Here is a 27,282-nt window from a genome sequence, read left to right on the forward strand (position 1 = left end):
AAGGGTAGTTATTATCCAAGTTTTTAGATTATCAAGGTTATTTATCTCTTTTACCATAGCTTGAATCCATTTAATAGCATTATTTGATGCTATTGCCTGTTTATAAGTAGAAGGGACATTTAATACACTTATAGATAGTATAAAGGTTGCCTTTTTAAATCTATTATTATTATTATCCTTATTATTTATAGTGGTAAGTATAGATTTAATATGTGGGAAGTCTTTTATAGTTATAAGAGCTCTTTCTTGATCTGCTACCCATTTATAGTCTTGAAGGTCCTTTTTATTTAGCTTAGGAATTTCTATTATTATCTTGGATTTTTTATTATTTATACTAGTACTGGTTTTACTAGTATTATTATTATTATTATTATTATTTTCTTCTTCTAAAGTAGGATTCAAGTCTTTTAATCCACTTATATTATTTCCACGTAGTATATTACTATTATTAATAGTATTATTATTAATATTAGTATTATTATCTTTAGAAGGTAGGAATTGATTTTCTAGAATTATTATATCTCGGGTCCAGTAGGTTCTTTTCTTCTGAAAATCATAGACCTTATATATATTAGCCTTACTATTTAAGACTATAGCCTTAATAGCTTTATTATCTAGTTTCTTTATTTTAGGATCTTGATTTTTATAATAGCAGATAGATCCAAAAGTAACTATATTATCTATATTAGGCTTTTCCTTATTAACTATTTCATAAGGAGTTTTATAATTTATAGCCTTATGAGGGGTTATATTATAAAGGTCTACTGCAGTTAAAGCAGCTTCACCCCATAGGTATAAAGGAAGGTTAGCTTTTAATAATAAAGCTCTTATTTTATTAGTTATAGTCCTTATAACCCTTTCTATTATACCATTAGGTTCATGTGTATAAGGGACCTTTATATTATGTTCTATACCTTTAATTATATAGGTATAGTTAATAAGGTTATTATTAAACTCAGATCCACCATCTGTATCAAAGTTTATTATATTATTATTATTAATATGTTTTTTATTTATATATTTTAATACAGCAGTATTAACCTCTTCTTTTTCTTTAGTTTTAAGAAGAGTTATAGAGGCTTCTCTAGAAGATCTTTCTAGGAATATAATAAACCATCTATATTTATTATAAGTAGGAGGAGTTATTGGACCACATAGATCAGAAGCTACTTTTTCAAGGTATTTGTAATCCTTATTGTAGTTATCTGATTTTTTATTAACCTTTGTAGTAAAATTTGCCTTAAGACAGGTATCACAGTTATATTCTAAAGGTATAGGTATTTTATCCTTTAGATTAGTATTATCTTCTAAGGCTTTTATTACTTTAGGATTCACATGTCCAAGTCTATTATGCCATTTAATATAAGTATTAATATCTGTATTTTTAACCTTATTAAAGGTGTATTTCTTCCTATTTATATTACTAGTTTTAATAGTATTAATATAGTTGTTATTTTCAATCTCTATAGAATTAATCTCTTTATAGGTAAGGGTTTTTATATTAAGGTAATATAAGTTATCCTTAAGTACCCCCTTACAAAGGGTCTTATTATCCTTTGTATTTATTAAGGTAACTGTTTTATTCCAAAATAGAGAAGCAATAAATAGCTTTCTAATACTATTTTGACTTAGAAGATTAATTCCAAGTTTAGGCATATAGAAACAGTCCTTTAATATATAAATATTATTATTATTAGGAAATTGTATAGCGATATCTCCTATAAGGTTTATTTTTTGCTGTTTTGCTTCACCCCAGTTAACAGTTTTATTAACTGCTCTTGTTTTTATAAAAAGAGATTTATTATATATAATATTAACTGTTGCTGCAGTATCTAAGCAAAAAATATTATTATTATCTACTATAGGCTTATCTATATTACCTATAGTATATATATTATTAGAAGAAGTATTATTAAGCGTTTTATAGGAGGATTTACTCACAACGTCTTCAAAATCTATAAGATCTTCTTCTTCGTCTTCTAGGGTACTTATTTCCCCTTTATCTAGATCCATAGCATCTATAGTTATATTTGCTATAGGATCTTCTTCATCATCAGAGGGTATTTCCTCTATTATAGCCCTTTTTGCTATAAGGGCTTTCTGTTTTCTATACAGTTGCTTTTTCTTAAGGTTATTCCTTTCCCTCTGTATTCTAACTATTTCTTCTGCATCTGCAGTAGTTATAGAGGGTTTTTTCCAGCCTTTTGGGGCTTTATTTGGATGAAGAAAATTGCAATCTGCAACCTGGTGACTTTTTAACTTGCAATAGGTACAGAAGAGTCCCTTTTGCTTTTTCCAGGGTTTTTTATTTATCCCTCTTTTAATAATATTATTTCTAATATTATTAGAGGTATAGAGGATATTAATAGGCTTTCTTTTTGCTTCATCTATTAGATTTGCAAATAGAGAGTCTAAAGTATAAGCCTCTGGATCCTTCCTTAAAGCTTGAGTTATATTGGTAATAAAACCTTCATAACTATCATCCAGGCTATTTAAAACCCATGCTATTATAACCTGATTAGGTAAAGCAATAGACTTTAAAGCTAGATTATCTGTAAGCTCTTTAACCTTATTAAGGTAGGCTTCCATAGAATCAAAGGATTCTAGAGAGGTATTAAAGAACTCCTTACAGGTAAGATATTCGTTGGTAAATCCTGTAGGTTCATATAGTCCCTTCAGTTTCTTCCAAGCTTCATAGCCTGTTATAGAGTCTTTTATAACCCTTAAAGGGTTATCCTCACAGAAAAGCTTTATATAAGCTAATACCTTCTGATCTGCTAATCTTTGGGTATTATTGGAAGGGGCTGATTCTAGGCTGGAGTTTATATCTTTACTTATAAGTAAAGCCTCAAACCTAGTTGCCCAGGTAGAGTAATTTAAGCTTCCAGATAGTCTAGGAATCGTAACCTTATCCATTTTATATAGATATATCCTTTTATATATAGATAAAAGAGATATAAGGAGGTATAGTATAGGTTCGGTTCGAAATCGATCGATTGCAAATCGAGGAAAGGTGATATTGAAAAAAGGGTTATATATTCAGATTAACCTTAAAAAGGCAGTTCGAATAGAGGTGGAAATAGTGTATTTCGACAAGTATAGGTAATGTTGAGAGTAGTTGAAATAAAGGTATTATAGGAAATCGTTCGTTCGGTATCGAAAGAGGGGTTTTTTAATAAAATAGATATAACTGTTGGATTCGTTGAAAAAAGAGGATTCGAGAGGTGGTCTTTTTGTCGTTATAGGGTGCTTGTTGGTAAAGTTGATGTCGGAAAGGTTGGATAGGAGAAATTGAGGTTATTTCGTATATATAGGCCTTTTTCGCTAAAGCTTTCACCAGCCAGACAGTAGGCCAGTTGGCTTAGTAGTCTAGTCAACTGCTAAGTTAACTCAATTGATTGACTACCAATTGAGAGGCCTTGGGTTCAATTCCAGCTTGAGGCAAAAAGTAAAAAATCCTTTGTTGGTTGGATTATAAAGAAACCAATAGGTTAGGTTGGTTGTTGGTTGTTGGTTGTTGATATATCGTCCGGAGCTGTAGTGACGTAAAATATAGCAAGGTGTATAACTTGCTTAGTAAGACAATCCCTCTATTCTGCAGAATATGGATTGCAAGGTATGGATTGTAAAAGGTCCAAGGTTAATTCCGTAAAATTCCCTTAGCCAATGTGGTACGTCCCCTGGCAAGGTTGAGTTTTTGTTAAAATAAAATAACTAAGTTAAAAACTTAGTTAGGAAGAGAAGTCTAAATAGACTTAGAGGTATAAAAGAGTAGTTATAAAGATATCCTTTCTTATAGGTGCAAAGCTGGGCTCATAACCAATAAGAATAGGGCAGAAGAGATAAGATAGGATATCTTATATAAGAATAAGATAAGGTGTAGGCAGAAAGGTTGTATATTGCTTGTATGCATCAGGTCTAAAGTCTAAGGTAAAATAGAAGGGAAATTCCCTTTATTTATACTTCTTGCCTAAGGGATAAAATCCTAGATTATTAATCTATATTATTACATGTTATTATAGGTTATTATATGTAAAAATACGCTTATAGTATAGTGTATTTATCTGGTATGAAGGGTTGAAGTCCTTGGTATGAAGGGTTGGACTGGAATGCCTTACTAGTCTATATGTAGACTAGTATGCCTGTAAATCCTTATATACAAGGTATACAGATAAATAATACACTAATCTATAGCTAAAATTATAAGGATTCTAAATATAAAAACCGTTTACTTATATCTCTTTTAGTTATAGAGATATATGCAATTAAGCATATAGGTATTTTTATTAATAAGCTTCTTTATTCTTAGTTATACTACTACAGCTATTAATAGTAAATAATATTTAAATTAGCCTTAATAGTCTAGATTTAAAGGTAAATAAGAGTAAGCTGCAATATAAAAAAATGCATTAGTAACTATTTTTTTATAAGTAAAATATATATATTTAACTTATTAAGTCTCTAGTAAGAGTTAATACTCTTAATTTGCAGTATTTACTTATAGTTACTTAATTAAAGTTGCAATAAAAAATTATAATAGTAAGGTATTCTTTATTACTATAAAAAGGCTCTAGTATAAGTAAGTAAACTTTTTTACTTAATAAAGGCCTAATTAGTAGTAGTATATTACTTATAAAGGAAGTTAAGTACTTAAAATAAAATCTTATATATTAGTAAGTAAAGAAAGTTAATATTAGTAGTAAGTAGGTAGTAGTAGTACTTAATACTATACTATAATATATACTTACTTATTTTCTAATTTACTATTTTACATATTTTTTTATAAAGTATATAGAAGTTAGTAAAGTAATAAGTAAAGTACAATTTTAACTTATAATATACTCTTTCTATAGGTAATATTATTTTAATACTATAATTGTATAAATTTTATATTTTATAGTTAATAAATTTATAGAGGTAAGAAATATAAATTATTTAGAAGTACTTAATAATATTTATAGATATTAGTATAAAATTTAGAATTTATAAATATAATACACTTTACTAATTTAAAAATTACTACTTTAAGAATCTCTATACTTTTTTATAAATATTAATAATTAATATATAAATATATACTTACTATACTTTTACTAAATTATATAAATTATAAGAATACTTCTACTTATTAGATAATTGCAATTACAGTTATTATTAATAGAGAGTCCCTTTATTAACTTTATAAGTAGTACTTTTGCATTAACTTTTAAAATTAGTAGTAGTAGCCTTATTAGCCTTAGAGAGCTATAAGCCCTCTTATTTTAACTTTATATTTATATTAATATTTTTTATTATATACTATATATAAAATTACTAACTTATATTTATAAATACTTCCTTAGCTGTATACTTTAAGCCTATATTAAAGTTAATTATAATTATACTTAAATTAAGTATACTATTTATAATTAATAGTTAATAAAGCTATAAAAATACCTAAGTATAAAATTTAATTATTTCTACTAAAATAAGGTAAAAGTATATATTAAATATTATATTAATAATAGTAAGGCTAACTACTTAGAAAAGTAGTATTTAGAAGTAGTTTACTTAGTTACTTAATTAGTATAAGAATTAAAATAAATAGGGGGGGTAAATACATACTAATTTTATAAGTATTATTTATTATTAGTAGCTTTAAATACCTCTTTAATATTACTAAGTATAGCTAATAAGTCTAAAAAATACTATTAATTTTTCTATTATTACTGCATTAAATAGAGTAAAAAATAATATTTTTATATACTTATAATTATTAAAGGAAGAGTTATATAGAAATTAGTAAGCTAAATTTACTCTTATATATTTCTTACTAGAGATTTTATATATATTAATTATTAATAGTAACCTTTTTAGTATAAGCTAATTAAGCTGCAATTTTATATAAAGTTATATTATTACTAAAAGAGAGCTCCTTAATATATTTAATAATTAATTTTTATATAAGGCTATTATAAGTAGTATTAAAAGTAGCTTTATTCTTATTAAGCCTCTTAAAAGTAGTAATAATAGTAAATTAGTCTTTACTAGTAAGTTAGTAGTTATAAAAGTCTCTATTATTAAGGACTTACTATCTCTAAATATTACTATTATATTAAATCTTACTTATAAATAGGTAATTATATTACTTAATTAAAGTTTTTTACTTTATTATAATTAAAATGCAACTACTAGTATAATTATAAATAATATTAAGTTGTATATAGTTATTACTCTATCCCTTTTACTAAAGAGTAATACTCTTATTGCAATAATAGAGCTATACGTATAGTTAGTACTCTTTAGTAGTTAGGGCCTAAATTTTAGACATTATAGGTATTAGAGTATAGTATTAAGTTTACTATAAAAAGGGCTATTTTTGCATAGGGTATTAACTGCAGTAGTATTAATAAGGCAAAAGTGGCAGTAGTAGTAGTAGCTGCATTCCTGAATAGGTTAGAGACTAGTAAAATACTAGATGAGGGCTGGCAATTTACCTGCTACCCCCAAACACGAGGCAAAGTCTGCGGAGTACTCCGACATGTATTTCGAGATTTAAACCTAGGCGGGATTCTTCTTTGCAAAGTCGCTTGCGTCGACAGATCCACTTCATTGCTCGGAGAAGTCCGTTTGTAGTGCGGCCCAACATGAAACACGTGGCTCTGATTCTCTCATTATCTGCAATGGGAACGGAGGCGCCGGAGAAGTACAGACGAACTTCAGTTGTTCCTTCGAATTCTGTAGCGACCTTGCGTCGGAAAGGGAAAAAAAAGAGTGCCCCTCCGAACAGATGAACGAGACGAATGAACTCCCGGCAGCAGGATGAAGGGGGGGTGGGGAAGAAGGACTTATGAGGATGAGTAAAATCGGAGAAGTTCCGTCCAAACGCAAGTTCAAACCCAAGGTTGCAAGTATGAGTGGGTGGTTCAATGACTCTCGTCCGGCTCCGGTTGCGCGGAGAAGAGCGTTGAGGTTCACTGTCCAGAGAGACTACGGCTTTTCACAGCCTGCTTTGAGCTCCCTGCAGACATGACTCCCCTTGATAGAGTTGGGCAGGGCAAAAAACTTAAATCTGTCTTGGCATGTCGCATGCCCAAATACATGACAGGGTCTGTCCTTACTACGCTTTCGTCAACACCGAGGAAGTAAACAGGCCGGCAGAATTTCTGGCCAGACAAGCCATATTTCTCCGTTGGAAGACTACAGGTACTCATAATCCGACCTCCTGAGTGCGAGAGGCCTCAAGACGCATGCACGAAAATAAGCTTACTACCGACCGTCTGTATTAAGCAAGGGGCATGCCGATACAGGAACTGGAGGGGTCAACCATAGTCGTCACAACGGCTTTCCCATGCGGTACGATCTCAGAGTCTCGAATAAAATGTTCTCCTGTTTCTGCTGTCGATGGTTCCACTTGCTTGGACTGGTTACGCATAATTACACATAGACCAAATGCGTGAATTTTAAGGCGACGCATACACACATGGTAATATATTTAGTGGAAGACGGCGCCAGAAGACAAAACATTGAAGTCCCCTGGTTTCGACTCCATGAGGCTGCCTTCCAGCAACCGATATCACTAATCAAATCGACTCCAAAGTTGGTGAAAGATGGCAACTTTCGGGGTGCCGGAAAACAAAGCTCGCCGAGCGCAAGGGGGCGAAGGAGAGAGTACTTTGTAGTTCCGCACGGATTGTAGGAAGTGAATGGGTCTGCCAAAAGGACCCCTTACGACTCAGACCCAAACTCCGTACATAATGGCAACGTACTATTGTTATAAAATGGTGTATTCCTGGGAACATCCCGTCATCCCGCGTTCTTTCAGTTTCGATATAAGGCTGGAAATACTGCTCTTTCCATTACAACACCAGTCCATCTGAACCTCCCACTCACCCACCCTCGTTTTCCAACACTACACACGCACTCCGCTCTCGGGTTGAACACCACTTTCACTTCTCAACAAATCCCTTCGACCCTCCATCATGAAGTTGCAAATCCTTCCCGTCGTCCTTTTCTTTTTCGCATCGCAAGTCCTGGCAGCGTGCGGCCCGAACCAGGTCGAGCTTTGGGACCTTCACGTGATCGACGGCACAGCACAATGTTCCAACTACGGTTGCTACAACTCTTGTGCCGGAGAAGGCGGTTCCGGGTCTTGCAACGGCTGCACCCAGCAGGGCGGGCCCAACGTCAGAACGCTTGGGGCGAGCTACTGCTGCGATGGGCCCATCCAAGGCCTCTTTAACACCTGTGTCACACGTTGCCCTCCAGGTTTCACAAGTAGGCTCAGTACACTTTGCCATCATGTTATGAGACTATTGGGGATTGGTCGCTAATAGATTGCATCTAACAGAGCATTAAACACAATCATTCCTCGTTGATAGGGTGTGGGTTGAGACATGTCGCATGCAGCTGAGAATGTTTGGAACGATAGAGGCTCCTCCAAAAACGCTGGTTGTTACCGAGATCTAGGTATTCTACAACTACTAAGGCACACTACGATGATGGGAGATAAACCACAAGATGAGTGTACCACGCACGAGTGTAGTGTGATGAAAGGTTGGAGTGATCCAGTGAAGAAAGTGGCATGCCGTGCCAAGACAACCGGGTAGAAAATGCTTACGTAAAGACTCGTGTATTAACCAGTCAACCAGCTGGTCCCAGTCGGCATCTGCAACCCCACTCGTTGGCTTCCTTATCGTTCCGGCAGCCAGCTCCGATAAGGCTCGCAATGACAAGCCAAACCACTTCCGTCACCCTCCGTCTCTCGTCTCGCTCTTGTCTCTCGCGCGTCCCGAAAGCTTCCTCTCTCCCTCCCTCATCCTCCCTCCCCCCCCCCCCCCCCAAAAGGCTGTTACTATTTTCGAGCTGAGCCGGCAAGAATGACGACCGCATTCTCAGGATGACTGATCCCACATATACGGTCTTTGTCCGACTGCCCATTCTCCGGGGCGAGTTCACAGACCCCCGTCCGGTAAGTGTAATACCTATTCCACCCATCACCGCCCCGTCCGGGTGCTCACGGGGCTGCCGGCCGCCCACGCTGATGCGATCCCCATCGTTTCAGGTCACCTGGGATTCCACCAAGGACGACGTGCTGTGGAACATCCTATCCAACGCAGCAAAGACCGAGATTGACTGTAAGCTGCAAACCATCCCTTCCCCCTGCTGGTATCTCCGAACGTTGCTCATAAACCTGTGTTTCCAGGGAACGAACTGTAGGTCCCCTTGACAGGTGTAGAGGCACTTCCTCGAACTCACCCATTCCTCTCAGAGCTGCGCATTTCGACGTGACTGTCGACTTTCTCCTGCAACAAGTAGCCTACCTGACCGAGCGGCACACGGCGCAGCTCCGGGCCCAGGTCCGGAAAGCCACCGCCGCCGCCAAGGGCTCCTCCGCTCCCTCCCCCAACGCCGCCGCCGAGCCCCACGGCCACCTGCGGACCGTGTCCGCCCTCTCCATCCGTCGCGACTCGCCCCTCCCGCGAACCGATACCAGCACGCCCGCGACCCCGATCACGAGCTCCCTACGGCCCAACATCTCCCGCCATGGCTCTGCCGGCACCATAACACACAACGCTGGCGGCGGCGGCGGCTCGTCAAGCCGCCAGAGCAAGCCCGCGACCTCGCGTACATCCAACGAGACCCAGCGCCGTCGTCTGTCGTCACTGCCGATCCAGACCACGCCGCGTAGTCCCGAACCGACATCGCCCGGCGCCGACGAGCTCAGCTCCCCCACGTCCTCGGACGACGAGTCGAGCCCGGCACAGTCGCGCATCATCCGCCGCCCTCCCCGCTTCCAACAACGCGACGGGGCTGGCGATCTCGGAGACGAAGACGAGGACGCTGAGCCCGCCTTCCTCCAATACAAGCCCCAGTCGACCAACACATCGGCGCAGGACTTGGGTTCCACCCTGCGGGGCGACCCTCGGAACGTCCGACGGACACCCAAAGGCAAGGACAAGATACACCACTCGGAGACGTCGGACTCATCAACGAGCTCGCCCGCCCTGGTATCTCGCGGCCCCTCGATGGGAGAGCGTCGCCCGCTAGGTCCCCTTTCTCCACGGCGTCCGGCCGAGCTGGCCGGCAAAAGTCCGAGCAGGAAGGGGTACTCGCGGGACGGCAGCGACGGGACCCCCAGCATGGGCAGCAGTTTCAGTGACCTGGACGGTAGGTTCTCGATTGGAGCCGGGGGAGGCGGGTGGCTTTTGCTTATTTGCTAACACACTACAGACGCATCAGTGACGCAGTCCGCGCTTGAGGAAGCCCTGGCGAGTAAGATGCAAGACGGCGCCATCGGGAGCAGGTTCAGCATCAGTCAAGCATTTAGAAGCCGCTACATGCCCAAGCCCGGTCAGCAGTAGCAGCATTGTGAGAGTGTGTCGGGCTCGTCCCACGGTGGGACATGGTATGGTCGGGTCGGGAAGCATCTTCTGGCGTTTAGGTAAGATCACGGCAGCGGGTCAAATATTGTCCTTTTTATGGTTTCGTCGTCTAGGTTGAATTTGAATGTCGGTTTAGTAGGTCTTTGGGGTCGAATACATTTTCTTTGAATATACGGGGAAGGCCAGAGGTCAAGTATCAGCGTTACGTACTGATGGGCCAGATGGCCACCGCGTCAATACGGCGATGGTTGAGACACGGCCAGAACAGCAACTTGTAATGCTATAGCATTTGAATGAGTTCAAAAGGAGACCAGCCCAGAAACTTGACCACAAACTATTTACGAACGGTGCTGATTCAACTCAGTCGTACAGTAGATACTCAAAACAGTGTAGATGTCCATAACAGATCCCTTCGACTCCAAACCTCGTCAAGTCAAGCTCGCTCCAAGAACACTATGATGCTGATGCCCGAGAAAGGGTAACCACGCCCACCTGTCTCCGGCCTTCACTCTATCGATATTCAAGCTTCATGCCTTGCCGCATTTCGTGGCTCTCGCCTCTCTCAACTTTGACCTCGTCAGCATGTTTGTCATGTTCTTTCTGACAACAGCAGAGCGAAGGGGGGGCGGGGGAATTACCATCAGCCTCCTCTATCTTGGGTCCCTCATACGGGTCCCAGATTCTCTTCTTTCTTGGAGGAAGAGTCCTCGGCGGAGGCGGCGGCGGTGGCGACGGCCTCGTCACTCTCCTCTCGTCCTCGCCGCGGGACGACGCGTCGTCGTTCTTACTGTGACCCGGACCCTGCACCCGGTGCTCCTCGTCGTCGTCGTCAACGTCATCGCCGTCATCGACCCTCTCGCCGTTCTCGCCCCGGCGCTTCTTGGCCCTGCGCGTCCGGTAGTAGAAGAGCGTCCCGACGACGCCGACGAAGACGGTGATGGTGCCGATGATGACGCCAATCTCGACGGGGGTGAGGGCCCGCGGCGGCGGCGCGGGCTGCTCGCCCTTGCGCGTGTCTCCTTCGAAGAAAGACATGGCGGCGGCGGCAGACGACGGTGGTGGTAGAAGGGGGTGGGTGGTTTGCTTGGAGGTCCGTGTACACTTTACAAAGAGAAGGGAAGGGAAGCTCGGGGCCCGCGTGGGAAGAGGCGTTTGATGGCTTCCTGGGGGAGATGGCGACGGTAACTCATCGATCGAGATGGGGGAGATGGGGGGGGGGGGGGGGGGGGGGGGGGGCTAAGCTGGGTTTGCAGGCCGGGTAACGTGAAGCAGGAGGAACCAGAGATTCGGGAAAGGATAAGAGAAGAAGGGATTTTGCCGAGAGGAAACAAGGGCGTCTGTCCTCCTTTGTCTTGTTCCCGTCGGTAGGATCGCAAGGTAGAGAAGTGAGGATGACTGACCACCGACTGAGACGGAATGACACCGATTGACTCTTTGGGGAGTCAGTATGTACAGTCAGTCAGTGGATCGTTCAGTCAATTGATCAGTCAGTATATGCTCCGACCTGACCCTTTTCTACGTTGGGAACACGTCTTGTTTCTTCTTGTTTTTTCTTCTCTCTCTCTCTCTCTCTCTCTCTCTTCCTCTGTGTCTGTGTCTATGTCTGACTCTCCCGGAGCCAGCCGGAGTCTCCTTTCCCCATCTTTACCTCTTGCTACCAACAGCCAAAACTTGAACCAATCCTCCTGAGTCTCCTTGGTGAACCAGATGGGAACTGCTCCCCTGCGGCTAACCGAAATGGCCACCCCTCTCCCGATGTGTGGTTTGGTTCCCAACGGACGTACTGTGCCCCTTCCGTCCCCCATGCCATGACAAACGGAATTGCTGATCGGGCTGGAATAAGAAAAGGTGTTGGTTTTGTTTGCTTCCCGATCGGGCAAGTTCGAGATGCTGTTGGAACATGACCGTCACCTCTCCCCTCCCCCCCCGGCCGGAAGACTTCCGTCCCCTTGTCGACCTCTCAGACGTCCAACGGACTATGAGCCTTGACAGACGAACAAAACCAACAGACTGACAGACGAATATGAATAGATCCACGAACCTCATCCCCCCCCCCCCCCCCCCCCCCCCCCTGTCGTTCTCTCACCGGTCTCGGCGTCCGATCGACGTCCTCCCCCTTCAAAAAGAAACCAACATGAACCTAGCGTCCGTTGAGCCATTTCCTCCGCGTCTCGAAAAACAAAGTCCATGTTTGTTTGCTACCATGAGACTGGGGCCCGCCAATCTCTTGTTGTCTCGCCCTTTTTCTTCTTTTTCTTTTTTTCTCCACTAATATCACGATTGAAGAGCGAGCAGTGGCAGTCGCGAAGTGGGCTATTCGCTCACACGATACCGACCTTTCGAATCCATCCCGTCCAGCAGTCTCGCGTACAAGCAAACATCCGAGACGACTCTACCCTTAGCGAACAGGGTTGAAGAGAAGCCCCCCGTCCTGTTTCCGGAGACGCGTAACCTCCCAGTTGATTGTTTGGTTAATCGGTCGTCTGCCCCTCCCCATCCCAATCCTAGCGTCCTCTTCCCATGGACCACGGAGGATGTCTGGGGACCTGTCGAGTCGGCTACACGCATCGGGGTCCCGGTGCCACATCAGAGAGCGAAGGGAGATGATGTCGAAGAGAGGAGAAAAGAGAGAGGGCTACACTTGTCATTCCTCTTCCCGAAACGGTCGGTTGTTCAGTCCAGTCCACCACGGCCCCTTCGTCACGCAAACGAGACACAAAACCGGGCGACTCCCCCAGCTTCGTCCTCCCCTCCCCCCGTCCGCGGTCCGACGTGGGCTCGTCGCCAGTCTCTCAATGGCTCGTTCGTTTTGGTTAGGAGTAAGAAACTTTGGAGGGAGAGACGTTGGTTCAGAATGAGATTAGGATTGGCCACGGATAACTTTCTTTTTGTCTATTTTCCCACCCTCGTCTTGGGGGTGAAGGAGGGGGACTGATACACCGGGCCCTTTGGCTTTGTCCCCCTCCAACCAAACCCCCTTGCGTAGACCGCGCCGCGCATCGCCATCCTAAACACTCCCGCGAAGAGAAGCAAAGAAAGCCAAAGTCTTTCTCGCTTCCAGAAGGAACACGCTTTGACTTTGGGGGCGGGGTCCTCCGTTATGAACGGCCGACGTTTCGTGGTTTTCCTCTCGTCCGTAAGACGAGAAGCGGCGCGGGAGAGATCCAACATGTCATCCGCGGCGCCCACGAGTCCACGAACCCCCCCTTTCCGTTGACGTGAGATCTGGGCCCGTCCTGGGGTTAAACCAGTACTGTGCTGCATCGCACCTATCCAGTGGCTGCATGCCGAGATGGGAGATGCGTCTATCCTGCCCGCATGCTGCCGTACAACGACGGTGTGGGCGGATTCCGAGGCTCAGGCTCTTCTTCTCTCACCACCTCACAACCTCCTTTTTTCCCTTCGAAACTCGCGGGGTGTGAAGAGGGGCGGGAGGGCAGCTCGAATAGTAGTGTCATCTATCTCACATCCAGTGTCCGGAGTTGCTGGTTTGGGGATAGAGTGGGCATGGCATGCAGCAGGAGGATCAATATGGTCCCGATGGATCTCGTCGTATCATCATGCCCGATCGATTCCTGACGTAAGTACAGGGTACCGTTCGTTCCCAAACACGTCCAAGAAACAGCCCATCTTGCACCGACCCAAGCCTGGCCTGCATAAAGATTCAACACCTACTGCACGCCGCTCCAAGTGGCTCGACGCCGAGAAAGCCCCATCACGAAGGCCGCACCGTTCCCTTGGGACTAGGCCGGCGTGAAGCTTAGCAGCACGTCGTTGGGCAACTTGGTCGTGATCCCCACCGTCTGCAGCATCGGCCTCTCGTCCCTCGGCGCCATGTCCCCGAACGTCTGCAGCATGCGCACGACGAAGTAGCTCATCTGCGTCAGCGCGAACTGCTGCCCGATGCAGATCCGGGGGCCACCTGAGAAGGGGAGGTAGTCCCACCTGCGGGCGGTCCGTGAAGTCAGCTTTCATCATCGTCAAAGGAGGCAGATATGATAGGTGAAAGGGGCGGGGCTTGAAAACGTACGAGGGCCGCCTCTCCTCCCAGCGCTCGGGGCGGAACTCGTCCGCGTCTTCGCCGTATAGGTCCTTTCTCCGGTGAAGACAGAACAGCGACCACCGCACCGGCGTGTCCTTGGGGACGAAGACGGGCGACTTGCCGTCAGGCCCGCCGCCCACGGGGAGCGTCGTGTCCCGCGCCGTACCGCGCGACATGGTCGCGACGGTCGGGTACAGTCGTAAGACTACCACACAATCAGTCAGTCAGTACAGTACCTCTTGGAAGATCTCCTCTCTCTTTGTTTCTCTCTCTCTTTCCGCCTCGTTCGCAGTGATGACTACTCACTTTCCTTGAGCACCATGTTGAGATACTTCATGTCCTTCATCTCCTCCCACGTCGGCCTCCGCCCCTCGAGCCCCTCGATCTCGGCCCTCAGCCGGCTCACGACGTCCGGCCTCCGCGCCAGGATCCAGAACAGCGCCGACAGCGTCGACGCCGTCGTGTCGCGGCCCGCCAGGATCATGGACAGCAGCTGCGCGCGCACGTACTCGGGCGTCATCCCGGGCCGGCCCATCATCTCGTGGAGGAACACATAGCCCCGCTTCGGGTCCTGTGTCTCCATCCCTGCCGCCGCCGCCTCCTCCATCTTCTCCTTCTTCTGCGTCTTCTCGCCGGCCTCGTTCTCGGCGCGCACGCGCTCGACGTAGTTGTCGCAGAAGCGGTGGATCAACTTCAGCCCTTCGTGCCACTTCTTGTCGTTGTCAAGGAAAGTCAGCAGGCCGAGGCGCGAGCGGACCGCCGCGCGGGTCGTGATGTACTCGAACATCGACGTGAACTCTCGGGCCTCGGGCGACGGCGTCGTCAGCATGTTAGTTGAGTGGCCGAACCTGGAGTGCAGTACAGTAGTCAGCAACCAACCCATGGAAGCAAATCTTCGATCTGGGGAGGGGGAGACTACTCACATAAAGTCCGTCGCCGAGTCCATCGTCATCATGTACAGCAGCGCCTGCAGGTCCACCGTCCCGCCGTCCTTTGGGATATTCGCAATCAGGTCGCCGACGTGCCTCTCAAAGCACTCGAGGTCCGCGATCTGGTCCCTCACGAACGTCGGCCTCATCATGGCCCTCGCGCCGTGCCACACCTCCCCGTTGGCCGAGAAGATGGCCTCCGGGCCCAGGATCGGCAGGACCGCCTCCCGCCTCGGCCCCGTGATGGGGAAGTCGTCGAACGAGGCCGCCAGCACCGCCTTGAGGTTCTCGGGCTCGCTCGTCATGAGCGCCCAGCCCGTCGGCGTCTTCACCCACCACGTGTAGCCCAGCTTCGCGAACAGGTCCTGCCACCACTCGAGCAGGCCGTGGTCCCGCTGCCGCGCGAGCGAGGTCCGCACCCAGTCGCTGCCGAGGACCGGGTCCGTGTGCGGGAATACGGGCGCCTCGCCGCAGCCGCGCGCCTTCATCCGCAAGAGGTACTGCGCCTTGTTGTACAGGATCACGGTCGGGAGGGTGAGGAACAGGGCGAGGACGGGATGGGCGTGGGCGTGCGAGGACGTGAGGTGGGAGCCGCGGCTCCATCGGACGTACGACTCGGCGGCGGTCCAGAGGATGTAAGTGCCCAAGACGGCCGACGAGACGAGGTAGAGATGCTCTCGCGCCATGGTTGTTCGTGTTCTGTGCTATGCTATGATGTGCTGTGCTGTGCTGTGCTGTGCTGTGCTATTCTGACGGTCCGTCGGCCTCTAGAGCTCAAGGGGAGTGAGGAATCTACCTTGTTTTATAGTAAACCGTTGCTCTCTCAGATACTTGCTTTTGGACAAAATCCAGGCTTCCCCGACCTCTTCAAACGGGCGTGGGGGAGGGAGAGACGAAAAGAACAACATCAGACGGGGGAAAACACCCGAGCGGGCCTGGAACTTGAAGAACGTTTCTCGTTCTCGCATATTTTTATTGATTTGTGGACATTGGGGTTGCTGATGTCACATCTTCTTACATCCTCGGCCCGTATCGCATCGCATCGCATTGCATTGCATCCCATCCCATCCATCCATCCATGTTGGGACAACTAACTCCACGTTTCCCTCCCTCCCCCCCCTCATGTTTCCCCCGCCAGACCAACACCCACAAACTTTGCCTTAGTGCGCCAAGGCTTCCCCCGGCTGTCGTAGCTTAGTTCGGTTCAGCTGGGCTTTTCCCCTTTGACGGGAACGCCAAGGGAGGCGCTGCCCTATTCGTGTCCATGTCGAATCCTCAACTCCAACTACCATACCAAACTGACGGCAAGTTTCGTTGGGGGAGGAGGGGCTTGCCTTCACGATCAGCCGCCGGCAGGCCTTCGGAAAACCACCCAGAATGGCAAACTCATGATCCCTCGAAATGTCAGCTCAAGGGGTTTGTGGTTCATCTCGACCAGCAGCGTCGAGCGTACAAAGTCACAAGCCGCTGCCGAGGTAAGTGAGTCTGGTGATGGGCACACGGCATGTACACCCAGACCAACCCCTCCCGTATCTCCTCCCCCTCTTCCTCCTCTCCACTCAGCTCGGCATGTGAACGAAGTGCCAGCTCGATGATTGGTGTGGGGGTGTACGAGACGTGGACACCACAATGTCAATGACCAAGCCATCGTTCATCAAAACAAAACAAAAAGAGTTCACTCATATGTGGGCTAATGGCAACTCTCATCGAGTAGGGTTCCGCTCGGAATAGAAACCCGAGACCAGACGAACGTTCCCCTTCTGGTGTTTGGCTACTTAATTGGCGTCTGCGGCAAAAAATGCCCGTACAGAAGGAAACTCTGTTTCTTCATCCTCTGTACAGCCCTCCCTTTCGCGCGATTAACCGGTCCTAATAGTCCACAACCTCCGGCCCGTCCGTGCAAGGATCCTGCCGGCTTGCCATATCGCCCCCGGTCTTCTCTGTGTGGGCGGCCGATGGACATAACATCGAAATCCGTGCCATCCGGGGGAACCAACGTCTGTCGAATCTTGTCCCAGAGGTTCCTTTTGTTTGCAAAACTGCCAAAACTATATCATCGCAAGCCCAGGGCTGAAGAGATCGCTTGGCCAAAAGCAGCAACACGGCCGACTGTCTCATTATATAAATTCGCACCATCCATCTATGTACAAGCCGTCATAACGTCATGAGTATTCTTTTGTGCCCCTGCCTGTCTCTGTTGGAGAGCTGGCTCTGTCGTAATAGCGCTGACAACGACTTCTTAGTCTGATCCTTCCAATGGAAAGAAACAATGCGATGCCAACCCAATGCCCATGTCACACATCCAATCCATGCTTCAGAAAATTACCCGGGCCCGTCCGATTAACGCCGTTGGTGCGAAATTCAATGCGGTATCGTCAGGAGACGCTCGCTAGAGAACGAGCGCTCCCTTGCTACTCGATCCGAGCAGACCGCTGCGATGCCATGCTGTTCCGCAGCATGGGGTTCTTGGTCTTCCTGCTGAGCCTCTTCTCTCTCACCATGGGGATCCCCGAAGGATGGGCTGAGACCACTGTTGTGCCGCTCATCTGCGACACCATGCTGCCTCGCTGTGGTAAATCCTGGCTTCTCAAGGCATGCCCCCTCGCCGGCAACGGAGACAAGATGCCGGTTTCGCGCGAACTCGCCCCGTCGCTCGAGGCGTCATTCTCGTTCTCGTTCTCCTTTTCGATGCCCTTCCCTTTCTCGTTCATCTCATCTGTCTTGTGTCGCGCGCCCAGAGCCGCGAGGCCGCCCCCTCCGAGCAGCGCGGATCTGAAGTCGAAAAACCGCTCCTGAAGGGGCTTTTTGGACGTTTCGTCCATAAACATCCAAAGGATTCCGATCACAAGCAGCCCAAGCACAATCATCGTCAAGATTGCTGCTGCAGCGGTGTCGCCCGCGCTCAAAGGGGGATAATTCGAGACGGCCGGAACCGTTCGCCCGATATCGCTGCCTCCTCCTCCGGGATCGCCCTCAGAAGTGCCGCCACCATCGGCAGTAACGGGGTCGCTGGACTTCTGAATGAGGTTGCCGAGGGTGACCTCAAGGGCCGCCATTTGCTGTCCGACGCCTTGCATCCCGTCCCAAGTTCCGTTGTCGGTCCACTTCAGTCCGCACATGCGCCCGTTCGAGCCGCCTTTGCATTGGGCTGCGGCCGCAATGGACGAAGGTCGAATCTTGTCCATAATACGATCCGACAAGTGCGGTGCCCATTTCGTGATGGCGACTAGCCAGCGACTGAGATAGGCCTTGAACGACTGCTGGTCAACGTTGCATAGTCCCACCGTCTCACACGCCACCTCTTGCATGATGTTCTTCTCCTCTCCGACAAAGAAGACGTCGGCACCCTTGACGAGCCCATCAAGCCGGTTCTTCCACACCTCGCTCTTGGTGTAGTTGTACATGGCGGCCGCACCGAGGATTATGCCGCCGGCATTGTAAGACCACTGGTAGGGCACGATGTTCGTGCAGTTGTACTGGATGTGACCGCCGTCGTAAACGTAGTAGTCGTCCGAGATGAAGTTGACGCCAACCATCCAATCCCACGTTTTATCGGCCCATTCGGAGTAGGACGAGTTGCCAGTGTAGAGAGCCAGGCGCCCGGCGAGGGCAAAGAAACAAGCCTGCGAGATGGTGTTTTTGTAATCGTACCCCTTGTTCCAGTTGAAGATCTGCCACCTAAGCCCTCCTGCACAATGGTCGGGATCCCAGCGCGCGGCTTGGGTATTGAAAACTGCCTGTGCCAGCGCTAGCCACTGCGGCTTGTCCTTGGGAGGATCGGGGAACTTGTACTCGGCGGCTGACATGACGGCGAGTCCCCAGAAGCCCTGGTCGTCGTTGCCTTCAGTTAACGTCTGGTTGTCCGGCATGTAGTCGTTGTATTTTCCCACTTGGTGCAGGAGTCCCTGGGTGACGACGTCGTTCCAGGTGTCGTCGCCCGTGTAGTACCAGTAGTCGATCATGGTGCCCATGAGGGCGCCAGCCTCCCACCCTGGGACCGTGTTAGTCGACAGCCAACAACAAGGGCCTTTCCCTCTTGTAAGTATGAGCATCGGATGCACTTACAGTAGTATGGACTGGGTAGGAGACCCGGGGTATTGCCCGGCTTGTCTCCGTCGTAAAAGGCCATGAGGTCTTCGGTCATCGACCTTGCGATAGTCTTAACATTGTCTGCGCACCACATCTGTAAGCCACTGCATCGTCATCGCCCGAGGACCACAACCCACTTACTATGGTCGCTTGGGTCTAGGTCGTATGCGTTGGTGAACTGGACGGTCACCAGCAGCATTGCCGGGAACAGCCGACTAACAGACCATGACGGCCGGCCCCGCGGTGCGGTCATGATGCAAGAGGCTAGTGGGAGAGGGGCGGTGTCCTTGGCTTCGAGAGAACGGTCGACATGAAAGAGGATACTTTTCCGACGAAGAATCCGCAGAAAGACCTCGATCAAGTGCGAGAGAAAAAGAGACCGTGTGGGTGCCGCAAGGTTCAAATAAGAAACAATCGCACGAGGTGGAGAGTTTCCTAGCCTAAACTGTGAACGACGTGCGTGCGTATGTAATAGGGCCACGTTCACGAGGCAAAGAAATAAGAGGTGACGGGCTCCGATGAGGTGACGGCCGGCAAGGTTGCTTTTGGTCCAAGGGTAGTTTCTTTCCCCTCTCCTCCAGCGAGGCAAGTTCGTATGGCGTGGTTGGAGAGACCACAAAAGCACTTACACACACGCACACCAAGAGCTCGCACCCTGGGGGAAGTACAGGTTTATGTAGTGTAGCAGTGTAGGTAGGTACGTAGGTGCATGCAGAATAGACGTCCCCGGAAAAGCAGTGGCACTCTGTCAGTCTGATGTGCTCTAGTCGAATCCAGGCTGAGGTGACCAAGGGCAAGTATGGAGAAGGAGAGATGACGGCGGAGTTGCGCTCAACTGGTGTCCACCTTTCTGCGTCTTGCCTTTGCCCAAGTAACCCCGAGGGAAAGAGAGTGGGAGAGAGAAAAGTGAATGGGGGGTATGTGTGCAGGAAGTGGCTCTGGCCCTTCGATACTATCTATGTAAATACGAGTTTGGTCAGGAGACATTGTAGATGGCCAGCAGGACGGAACCGGGGGGTAAGGCGACGGGCAAGCGGCCGAAGAGGGTCCTCCAACAAGATGAAGAAGGCCGCTTTTCGGTTCTAGCCAGTGACTGATTACCTGGGATGAAAACGAAATGAGATCGGACAGCAGAGTACAGAGTCATCTTAGAGAGGTATGAGAAACGTGAGCATTTCGGGCCTGGTGAGACTAGGACAATCAAGCATCACTCGCGCGAAACCAGCTGAAGGAGATGCAAAGTGGCAATGTCTTACCGCCGCGCGCTGCTTCCTGTTTTGTTGTTGTTGTTGTTGTTTGTTGTCCGTCACCTTCGTGTTCTGATATGATCGCATTTCCCCCTCCTCCGCTTCTCGCTGTCCGTCTGCGCTGGGCTTTGGCCATCTTCCTTGCTTCTGCTTCTAGCGTAAGCACTGGCGGCCAAGCTTGTTCGGCGTGCTTGGGATGCTTGTGTGTACATCGTCCTATCCACAACGCGGCCGGCAGTGGCCCGGACCACTGCCATCCCATGAGCTTAGTGGTGCACCTTGCTGACTGGCCGCTGGCATCCACTCCGGCTCGCCCAGCTCAGCTTGCTTGAGGTGCGCTGGTGACGTTTTCGAGTTCCACTGCGAACTAAGGGGAAAGGTTCGCTGTTGCAAACGCTAATTACCGGCATGTCCAGGTCCTTGAACTCTCGTATCACAGGTCTCTCCACTGTTGGGGTTGTACGGGCCAGGAGTTCGCCGTCCGCAATTAAAACACTGGCTGTTGTTGTCCGACATAGACTGTGGCCGTAGTCAAAGCCAGACAACTCTTCTTCTTAGGCTGACTGGCTTCGAGGTCTGCGGTGTCAGCTCACCACCGGGGGTTTTTGGCCTTGCGCTGCGACCTCGTCTTGCCCGGTCAATGTAATCGTGCGAAAACATCAGGGCGGGATGGATACGACAGCGCCTGGAATACAGGTTGAATATGCATCGCTTGAACAAACCGGGGCTAGTTGACGTCGGTGATCGTCAGAGCTTCCGGGGGCCTTGTAAGCAACCGACTGACAGACAGGGCCAGTGTGCCGATGGAGCCGGACGCGGCCAAGGGGTCCAATGAGCACCCAGCCCGATAAACCAGAAGCCCATCGCGTGGGATCGAGCAATGGCATGACAGCGAGCGGGGGAATCGCCATAGGCCGTTGCCAAAACGTGCATACTGCCGAGGACAGCGTCTCCCTGTCTCTCCAACTTTCGGACGTTGGTCTGGTCTGCAAATTCATGTACAGGTAGCGAGTGTCATTGCAAACATCGAGATATCGACGTCGTTAGCCGTTTCCCGCCGCTGCATCGTTGTCGTCTTGTTCCAGCGGATTCTAAGCTCCCGATACCCATCCGCGAACGACTCAGCTTGGCGGCAATTGGCCGCTCCGTTCCATCCATCAGTGCATCCAAATGGTATGAGTGGGGCCGCGACACATGACTGACAAGCTGGAAAGCGCTGGTTGTGATGGTGGCCATGAGTAAGACGTCGCACGGCGCTCTAGCGAACGCAATCAATCCGCATTCTTGGCCCAGCTAAGCATTTCCCGCGAGATTGCAACTCGAGGGGCATCATGCCGGCGAAAGCTCTCAGAATGCGTCAGTCGCCGTGTCCTCGCCCGACTCGTCCGCCTTGAGGTTCATCATTCCACAGTAAAATGGCGATGATTCCTCGGGGTTTCATTCCTCGGGGTTCATTCCTCGAACTGGCCGAAAAGCAGTCGATAAATGCAGAGCTCTCTATTACTTTCACCCGCAAGCATCCGGACTCAATCGCCCATTGGATTGCTGACCAAGGTTTAACCGACAGGCTGGTGAAACGGCCTTGCAACGGTCTGGTGCTGGCTGGGGGCATCACAGCCGATGCAGAATCGGCTTCGCAAAGTGCTTTAGAGAGGGCGACTCTGTGACCGCGAGACAGGACATGCGAAAATGATACGGTACGGCTCTGGCTGAGGACGGAGCGCCATCGACGCCGTCTTCCTTTTCAGAATAGCAGCCAAAATACAGATAGTGCATTTACATATGACGCGTGCTTCGAAGAGGGCTGTTTTTGCCGTGTCTTCCCACCATTGCGTGTCAATCAACAGGTAACATGATGTTTGGAGAGATGTGTTTCTTCAACAGCGTACACTGGAAAATTGAGGGAATGGTGTTTGGTGGAAGCCACAGTGCTGCGCCATGGAAGCTGCCCCTAGCCAGCCACTTTTCGGGGAAACTCCGGAGACCGGTGCTGACCGACCTGGAAAGGATACGCGCATCACGTGGTCTACATTCACGTGCTGTTTTCTTGAGCAGTGCAACAGAACACACAATACGAGACGGAAACGGAAGGGGCCAAGGCTCCGGCCCAATGCAATTCCGTCGGGGTCCAGGCAGTGACGTCCCTGCAGCACCGCCTCGACGATTACATCAGAAGCCGCGAGTTCACAGTTCGTGGTGGCACTTCCAGTGTTGCCGCAGTCAAGCCGCCCGCGTGATGCCCAGGCCTCCGCCCAGCGAGATGGGAAGCTCGGAACAGGCAGGGTAGCCGTCCATGGAAATGGCCCTCGCCGTCACCCGTTCCAGCGGAGACGAGGGAAAGGCAGTGCTGGCCCGCAGACCCTTCCAGATTATTCGTATCCAGGGAACAGCCTTTCCCTCCTTTGTCACGTTGACTTACGTGCAGTACCCGAGCAGACAGATAGATGGCAGAGTCGAGAGAACAGCAGACTTTTGAGTTAAAAAGAGAGGGAGAGGGGGGATCCACTGCGTTCATGACTTTCTTGCTCTTCCACTTTTCCCGGGTTCCCCAGGCACCGGACGAAGGGTACGTACCCGCACCGCCCAGCCTCTGACTTGGTCGAAACACCCGTCGTGATTGGCCCACAGGGTCATGGGTCGCTGCTGGATCCACCTCTCTCTGTGTCCTGCGCCAGACTGCCCTCCTTGCGTTGCCTGTCCGTCCAAAGGTAATCCCAGCAGTGGCCGTGCTGATGTGGGCGTTGCGTTGCGTTACGTTGCCTTGGGCGTCTTTCCTACCCGTATTATTGCTTGCCGCGGTGCACCAGTAGTCCTTTGAGGTCCGGTGCTGGTTTGTCCCAGTGGCTGGGTCGTTCCCAGTTCGACTAAAATTAGTGGCCCAGCATCCCCCAAAGTGGCCCTGGTTTGTCCCCTTCTGACCGTCCCTCTCCCTCTCTGTCCGTCCTCACCCCCCAATCATCCCCCCCGAATCCCACAATAGGACACCGCCGCAGTACCATCCCCCCAAATCCTCAGACGGACACCTTGTTTCGACTGGGCGCTCGCCTCTTTTCCAAGACGTCTCATCACCTGAACCAGAACTTAACCACCTCATCAACCCTCCTACGCCCGCCAACCACCTTTTCTCCTCTTTCCCAACCACACATCACTCTCCGGACATTTATCAACAACCGCGACCGATCTCCATCGAACAAACTCCAAACCGTCGCCCAATACAAAAAACTTGCATCTCGGTCGTCCGAACCAACGCTTTAATCCACCAGCTGCAGCTTCGAGCTCCGTCAGCGACTTCTCTCTCTTACCCTCACCTGTTCCGTAACCACAGCGACTATGCCCGAGGACGCCCCCTACGACCCTTACATCCCCAGCGGCCAGGCCGCGCCGCAACAGCAAGGAGGAGCTGGCGGCAATGCGAGGACCCAGGCCCTGCAAGCTGTAAGTTGCGCTGCTTGTTCTCGCGATAATTCCCTTTTTCCCCCTCTCCTTCTTTTCTCGATGGACTTGGCCCCGGGTGCCCGAAGCCTGATGACGACGACCGACCGAGCTACCCGCCCGACCCAATATGTCGCCGATCACGCCTATTAGGCTATCGCATCAATTCTCCAGCGCGCCGGGTCGAAAATGACGATCCCCACGTCTGAGGGATGTCGAGCCTTTTGTCGCGAGGATGCTTTCTGCGGCTTGTTTTGCTGTGCTGGGCGGTGTCCCACCGGCCCCGGTCGCACGTCAGCCTTGCTGGAGAAAGAAGCAATCAGCATCAACAAAAAAATGTCGACCCATCAACAACAAGGTTACAGCGCAATGGAAAAGTCGGTACTGGTGTATAATACCAATCACCAACAGAATTGCACGCAGCCTTTCGGTCGTCGGTGTCGCATCCAGGGGCAAAAGATGTTTCGCTTGATGCGTATTTGGAACCGTGTCAACAGAGTCATGTGCTAATGTTCTATTTATAGCAAATCGACGACACCGTTGGCGTGATGCGGGAGAACATCAACAAGGTCTCCCAACGTGGCGAGCGCCTCGATGCTCTGCAAGATAAGACTGACAACCTGGCTGTCTCGGCCCAGGGCTTCCGCCGGGGCGCCAACCGTGTCCGCAAGCAGATGTGGTGGAAGGATGTCAAGATGCGCATGTGTCTGATTGCTGGCATCATCATTCTCATCCTCATCATCGTCATTCCCGCCGGTATGTGCTCGTCATTCCCGCCGAATTGTCTTCTTCCCCCGAGATCGCGTCTGTCGTTGTGTGGCTGGCTCTAACCGGTATTTGTCAACTCAGTCGTCGCAACGCGCTAGCTTGGCTGGCCAGTTGTTGCTACCCGCAAATAACTAGATACCACACTTTTTGCATTACACTAGCCCCTTGGGTTCATGGTTCGCCCTCACGATATGGAATGGATTGTCAGATATCTCGCAGGCTTCGAGCAACCGTGGAAGACGAGGGGATGAGGTGGCACCCCCCGACCAGGGGCGACCTCTACGGGTTAATGACTTGGGAAGCGCGGAGGTTCGAAACGGACCCGGATCTACTTTCGATGGTCTGCAGGCAAAGGCATCGTTGCCGACTGCGGGACTCGCTCCGACGCAGTCGGTCGCTCAGCTTGGCTGTAGATCGACCGCATGTATGTATGAGGGATGGCAGGCGTTTGCGTAATTTGAATTCTACTGGCCCTGATTCCACACCAAGACAGGATACCTCATCGTGTTTCAACGAAGGTGACGGGAGGGTGGATGCCCCGGACCGTTCTCGGAGCGATGTCGTCGGCATCCGAGTCTCGAAGCGGTCCAGGGGGGCATATGCGTATGCCTTCATGTCCGTGACATTTTGACGCCGAGCGAAGGGAGCCAATGAGAGACACCGGACTACACCCACGCACTGCGGACTCTGGCATCGAATGCACAGATGGCTCAAAAATGGAGTCACGAAACCGCCGTTTACATGTCGTCGGCGGATCCGCCCGTCGCAGAGTGGCTGCTGGCAGCTGAGACCCCTAGGATGGGGGGCGGGGCATGATCTCGAGCGGTGTGTGGATGGGGGAGGGAAGGCGACCCGAACAGCTAGCCAGTCCTCTTCCAACGGAGGCAGCATGGCATAGCGTGGCGCAGTGTGGCAGGTTCGTGGTTCGTCTCGGGCTCGGCGATCTTTGCGGCGGACCGGGACGGCGGTCGGCGTTGGGCCCGGCGTGGGAGGTGATGCATCCGATCCGAGGAGACGTTTAGAGTTGCATATCCACTTCTTTATTTATGTTTGTTCCCACCTGGCTGGAACTGAGAAGGGAGAACAGGAGGGCGCATGATGCCGTTGGTGGGATGTGGTGCACTGTACATGTATTACTGTACAGGTTTGAGATAGCCGTGAGTGATGGGCTTTCAGCGGCGCAGAATCGTTTAGAATAAGTATGTATGTAGTCTAGTCATCATTGACCTCAACCAAGCCAGCATAGGTAGCACGGCGTCACTCAACAACTGCATGGCAGATATGTTGTCTTGTCTGTTTTACTCTGTACCTCGGCTCGGCGTCAAAGCCGCCTGCAGTTTCGCTCTTCCCCCGTTTCTCCACCGCTGAACGAGTGAGTGAAATTTTCAGGTTGCATTTTTTTCTCGCCCTACCCAGACCAGCCAGGGCACGAGAAAGTGGCATGAAATGCCGCTTTTTCCCCCTAGCGTGTGCGCGCCGCCGCACAAAGACGGGCTGCAGAGTGCAGATCCTCGACGGGCATTCTGGTGATCTGTAGCGAGCCGGGGCATTCCTTATCAGATCCGACCAATAACCGAGAGCCCACTCCCCGATGGGGGCAAAGCGGACTCGCACAACCGCCTGTGCGCCGCTGGCAGTTGGCGGGGGTGGTAGCAGCAGCCCAGCGGCTGCCGAGTCACGCTGTTGACGGTTGACGGGGGGTGGATGGGATGTCCTCGTCAGCAGTTTGGCAATATCATGTTGCGCATACTCAACGAGACCATATACCAGTGATCTGATTGATGGTGGTTCTCGAGAGTTGATAACACACAACAACAAGAACAATTGATAAGAGAAATGAGAAAACAACAAGTCAAACCACGGCATGGGGTTGTGAGCAACGGGATGCGGGACGCAGAGTGACCAAAAATCAAGGTTCGGGTCCCCCAGTAGCTTTGCCAGCCGGCAAACGGTGTCATGGAAAGGCGCGAGCGAAGCAGCGCAGCGTCAGAAAAGGGTATGCGGCCCAGCGGTTTCGGTCGAATTTTCAACCACAGGCTGGCTCAGGCCCCCCCTGCCCCTCCTCCGCAGTCCACACACCACCTCCACTGCATCATACCGGTTGTCCCACGCCCTCTCGCCCACGCCCAGCACCTTCGCAGGCCTCAAAAAAGTAAAAAGCCTCGCCGTGTCCGCCCGCTGCTCAGAATCCCGTCCCGGTACTGTCTCCTCCCCCTTCTCCTCCTTCCTTCCCTCTCTCTCTGCTCCCTGTTGCGAACAATTGGTTCAGTACTCCTCTCATCCGTCCCCCCTCGCCATCGTTTTGTTCTCCTCCCCCTCCTCCGTCGTCGGTCAATTCTGAGTCAATTGTTCCCTCCGTTGATCGGCACCAATTGGTCCTTTTGTGGAGTGTGAAAACAGTTAAGAGCGAG

General features: G+C 49.5%; 6 protein-coding genes across 6 annotated transcripts; 3 read left to right on the top strand and 3 right to left on the bottom strand.

Moving 5' to 3' along the window:
• Window positions 1-7,961: 7,961 nt before the first annotated feature.
• Window positions 7,962-8,289, top strand: CH63R_07168 (uncharacterized protein; the record flags this gene model as incomplete). Its single annotated transcript, XM_018302143.1, is given in 2 exon segments — window positions 7,962-8,256; window positions 8,267-8,289. The coding sequence occupies 2 exon segments, from the start codon at window positions 7,962-7,964 to the stop codon at window positions 8,287-8,289; spliced, it is 318 nt and encodes a 105-aa protein (XP_018156921.1).
• A 589-nt stretch (window positions 8,290-8,878) lies between these two features.
• On the top strand, window positions 8,879-10,343 carry CH63R_07169 (Autophagy-related protein; the record flags this gene model as incomplete). The annotated part of the gene is given in 4 exon segments (XM_018302144.1): window positions 8,879-8,950; window positions 9,044-9,198; window positions 9,212-10,149; window positions 10,213-10,343. The coding sequence occupies 4 exon segments, from the start codon at window positions 8,879-8,881 to the stop codon at window positions 10,341-10,343; spliced, it is 1,296 nt and encodes a 431-aa protein (XP_018156922.1).
• Window positions 10,344-10,874: 531 nt separating this feature from the next.
• CH63R_07170 (uncharacterized protein) lies at window positions 10,875-11,399 on the bottom strand (the record flags this gene model as incomplete). Its single annotated transcript, XM_018302145.1, has 1 exon — window positions 10,875-11,399. The coding sequence occupies one exon, from the start codon at window positions 11,397-11,399 to the stop codon at window positions 10,875-10,877; it is 525 nt and encodes a 174-aa protein (XP_018156923.1).
• Window positions 11,400-14,107: 2,708 nt separating this feature from the next.
• CH63R_07171 (Cytochrome P450) lies at window positions 14,108-16,021 on the bottom strand (the record flags this gene model as incomplete). The annotated part of the gene is made up of 4 exons (XM_018302146.1): window positions 14,108-14,309; window positions 14,395-14,611; window positions 14,713-15,254; window positions 15,330-16,021. 4 exons carry the CDS (start codon window positions 16,019-16,021, stop codon window positions 14,108-14,110), a joined length of 1,653 nt encoding a protein of 550 aa, XP_018156924.1.
• Window positions 16,022-17,746: 1,725 nt separating this feature from the next.
• Window positions 17,747-19,677, bottom strand: CH63R_07172 (Glycosyl hydrolase family 76; the record flags this gene model as incomplete). Its single annotated transcript, XM_018302147.1, has 3 exons — window positions 17,747-19,326; window positions 19,401-19,505; window positions 19,566-19,677. 3 exons carry the CDS (start codon window positions 19,675-19,677, stop codon window positions 17,747-17,749), a joined length of 1,797 nt encoding a protein of 598 aa, XP_018156925.1.
• A 4,324-nt stretch (window positions 19,678-24,001) lies between these two features.
• CH63R_07173 (Synaptobrevin) lies at window positions 24,002-24,969 on the top strand (the record flags this gene model as incomplete). Its single annotated transcript, XM_018302148.1, has 3 exons — window positions 24,002-24,106; window positions 24,628-24,859; window positions 24,953-24,969. The coding sequence occupies 3 exons, from the start codon at window positions 24,002-24,004 to the stop codon at window positions 24,967-24,969; spliced, it is 354 nt and encodes a 117-aa protein (XP_018156926.1).
• Window positions 24,970-27,282: the final 2,313 nt, after the last annotated feature.

The sequence above is a fragment of the Colletotrichum higginsianum genome, chromosome 5 (assembly GCF_001672515.1).
Source record: "Colletotrichum higginsianum IMI 349063 chromosome 5, whole genome shotgun sequence".
Classification (NCBI taxonomy): Eukaryota; Fungi; Ascomycota; class Sordariomycetes; order Glomerellales; family Glomerellaceae; genus Colletotrichum; species Colletotrichum higginsianum.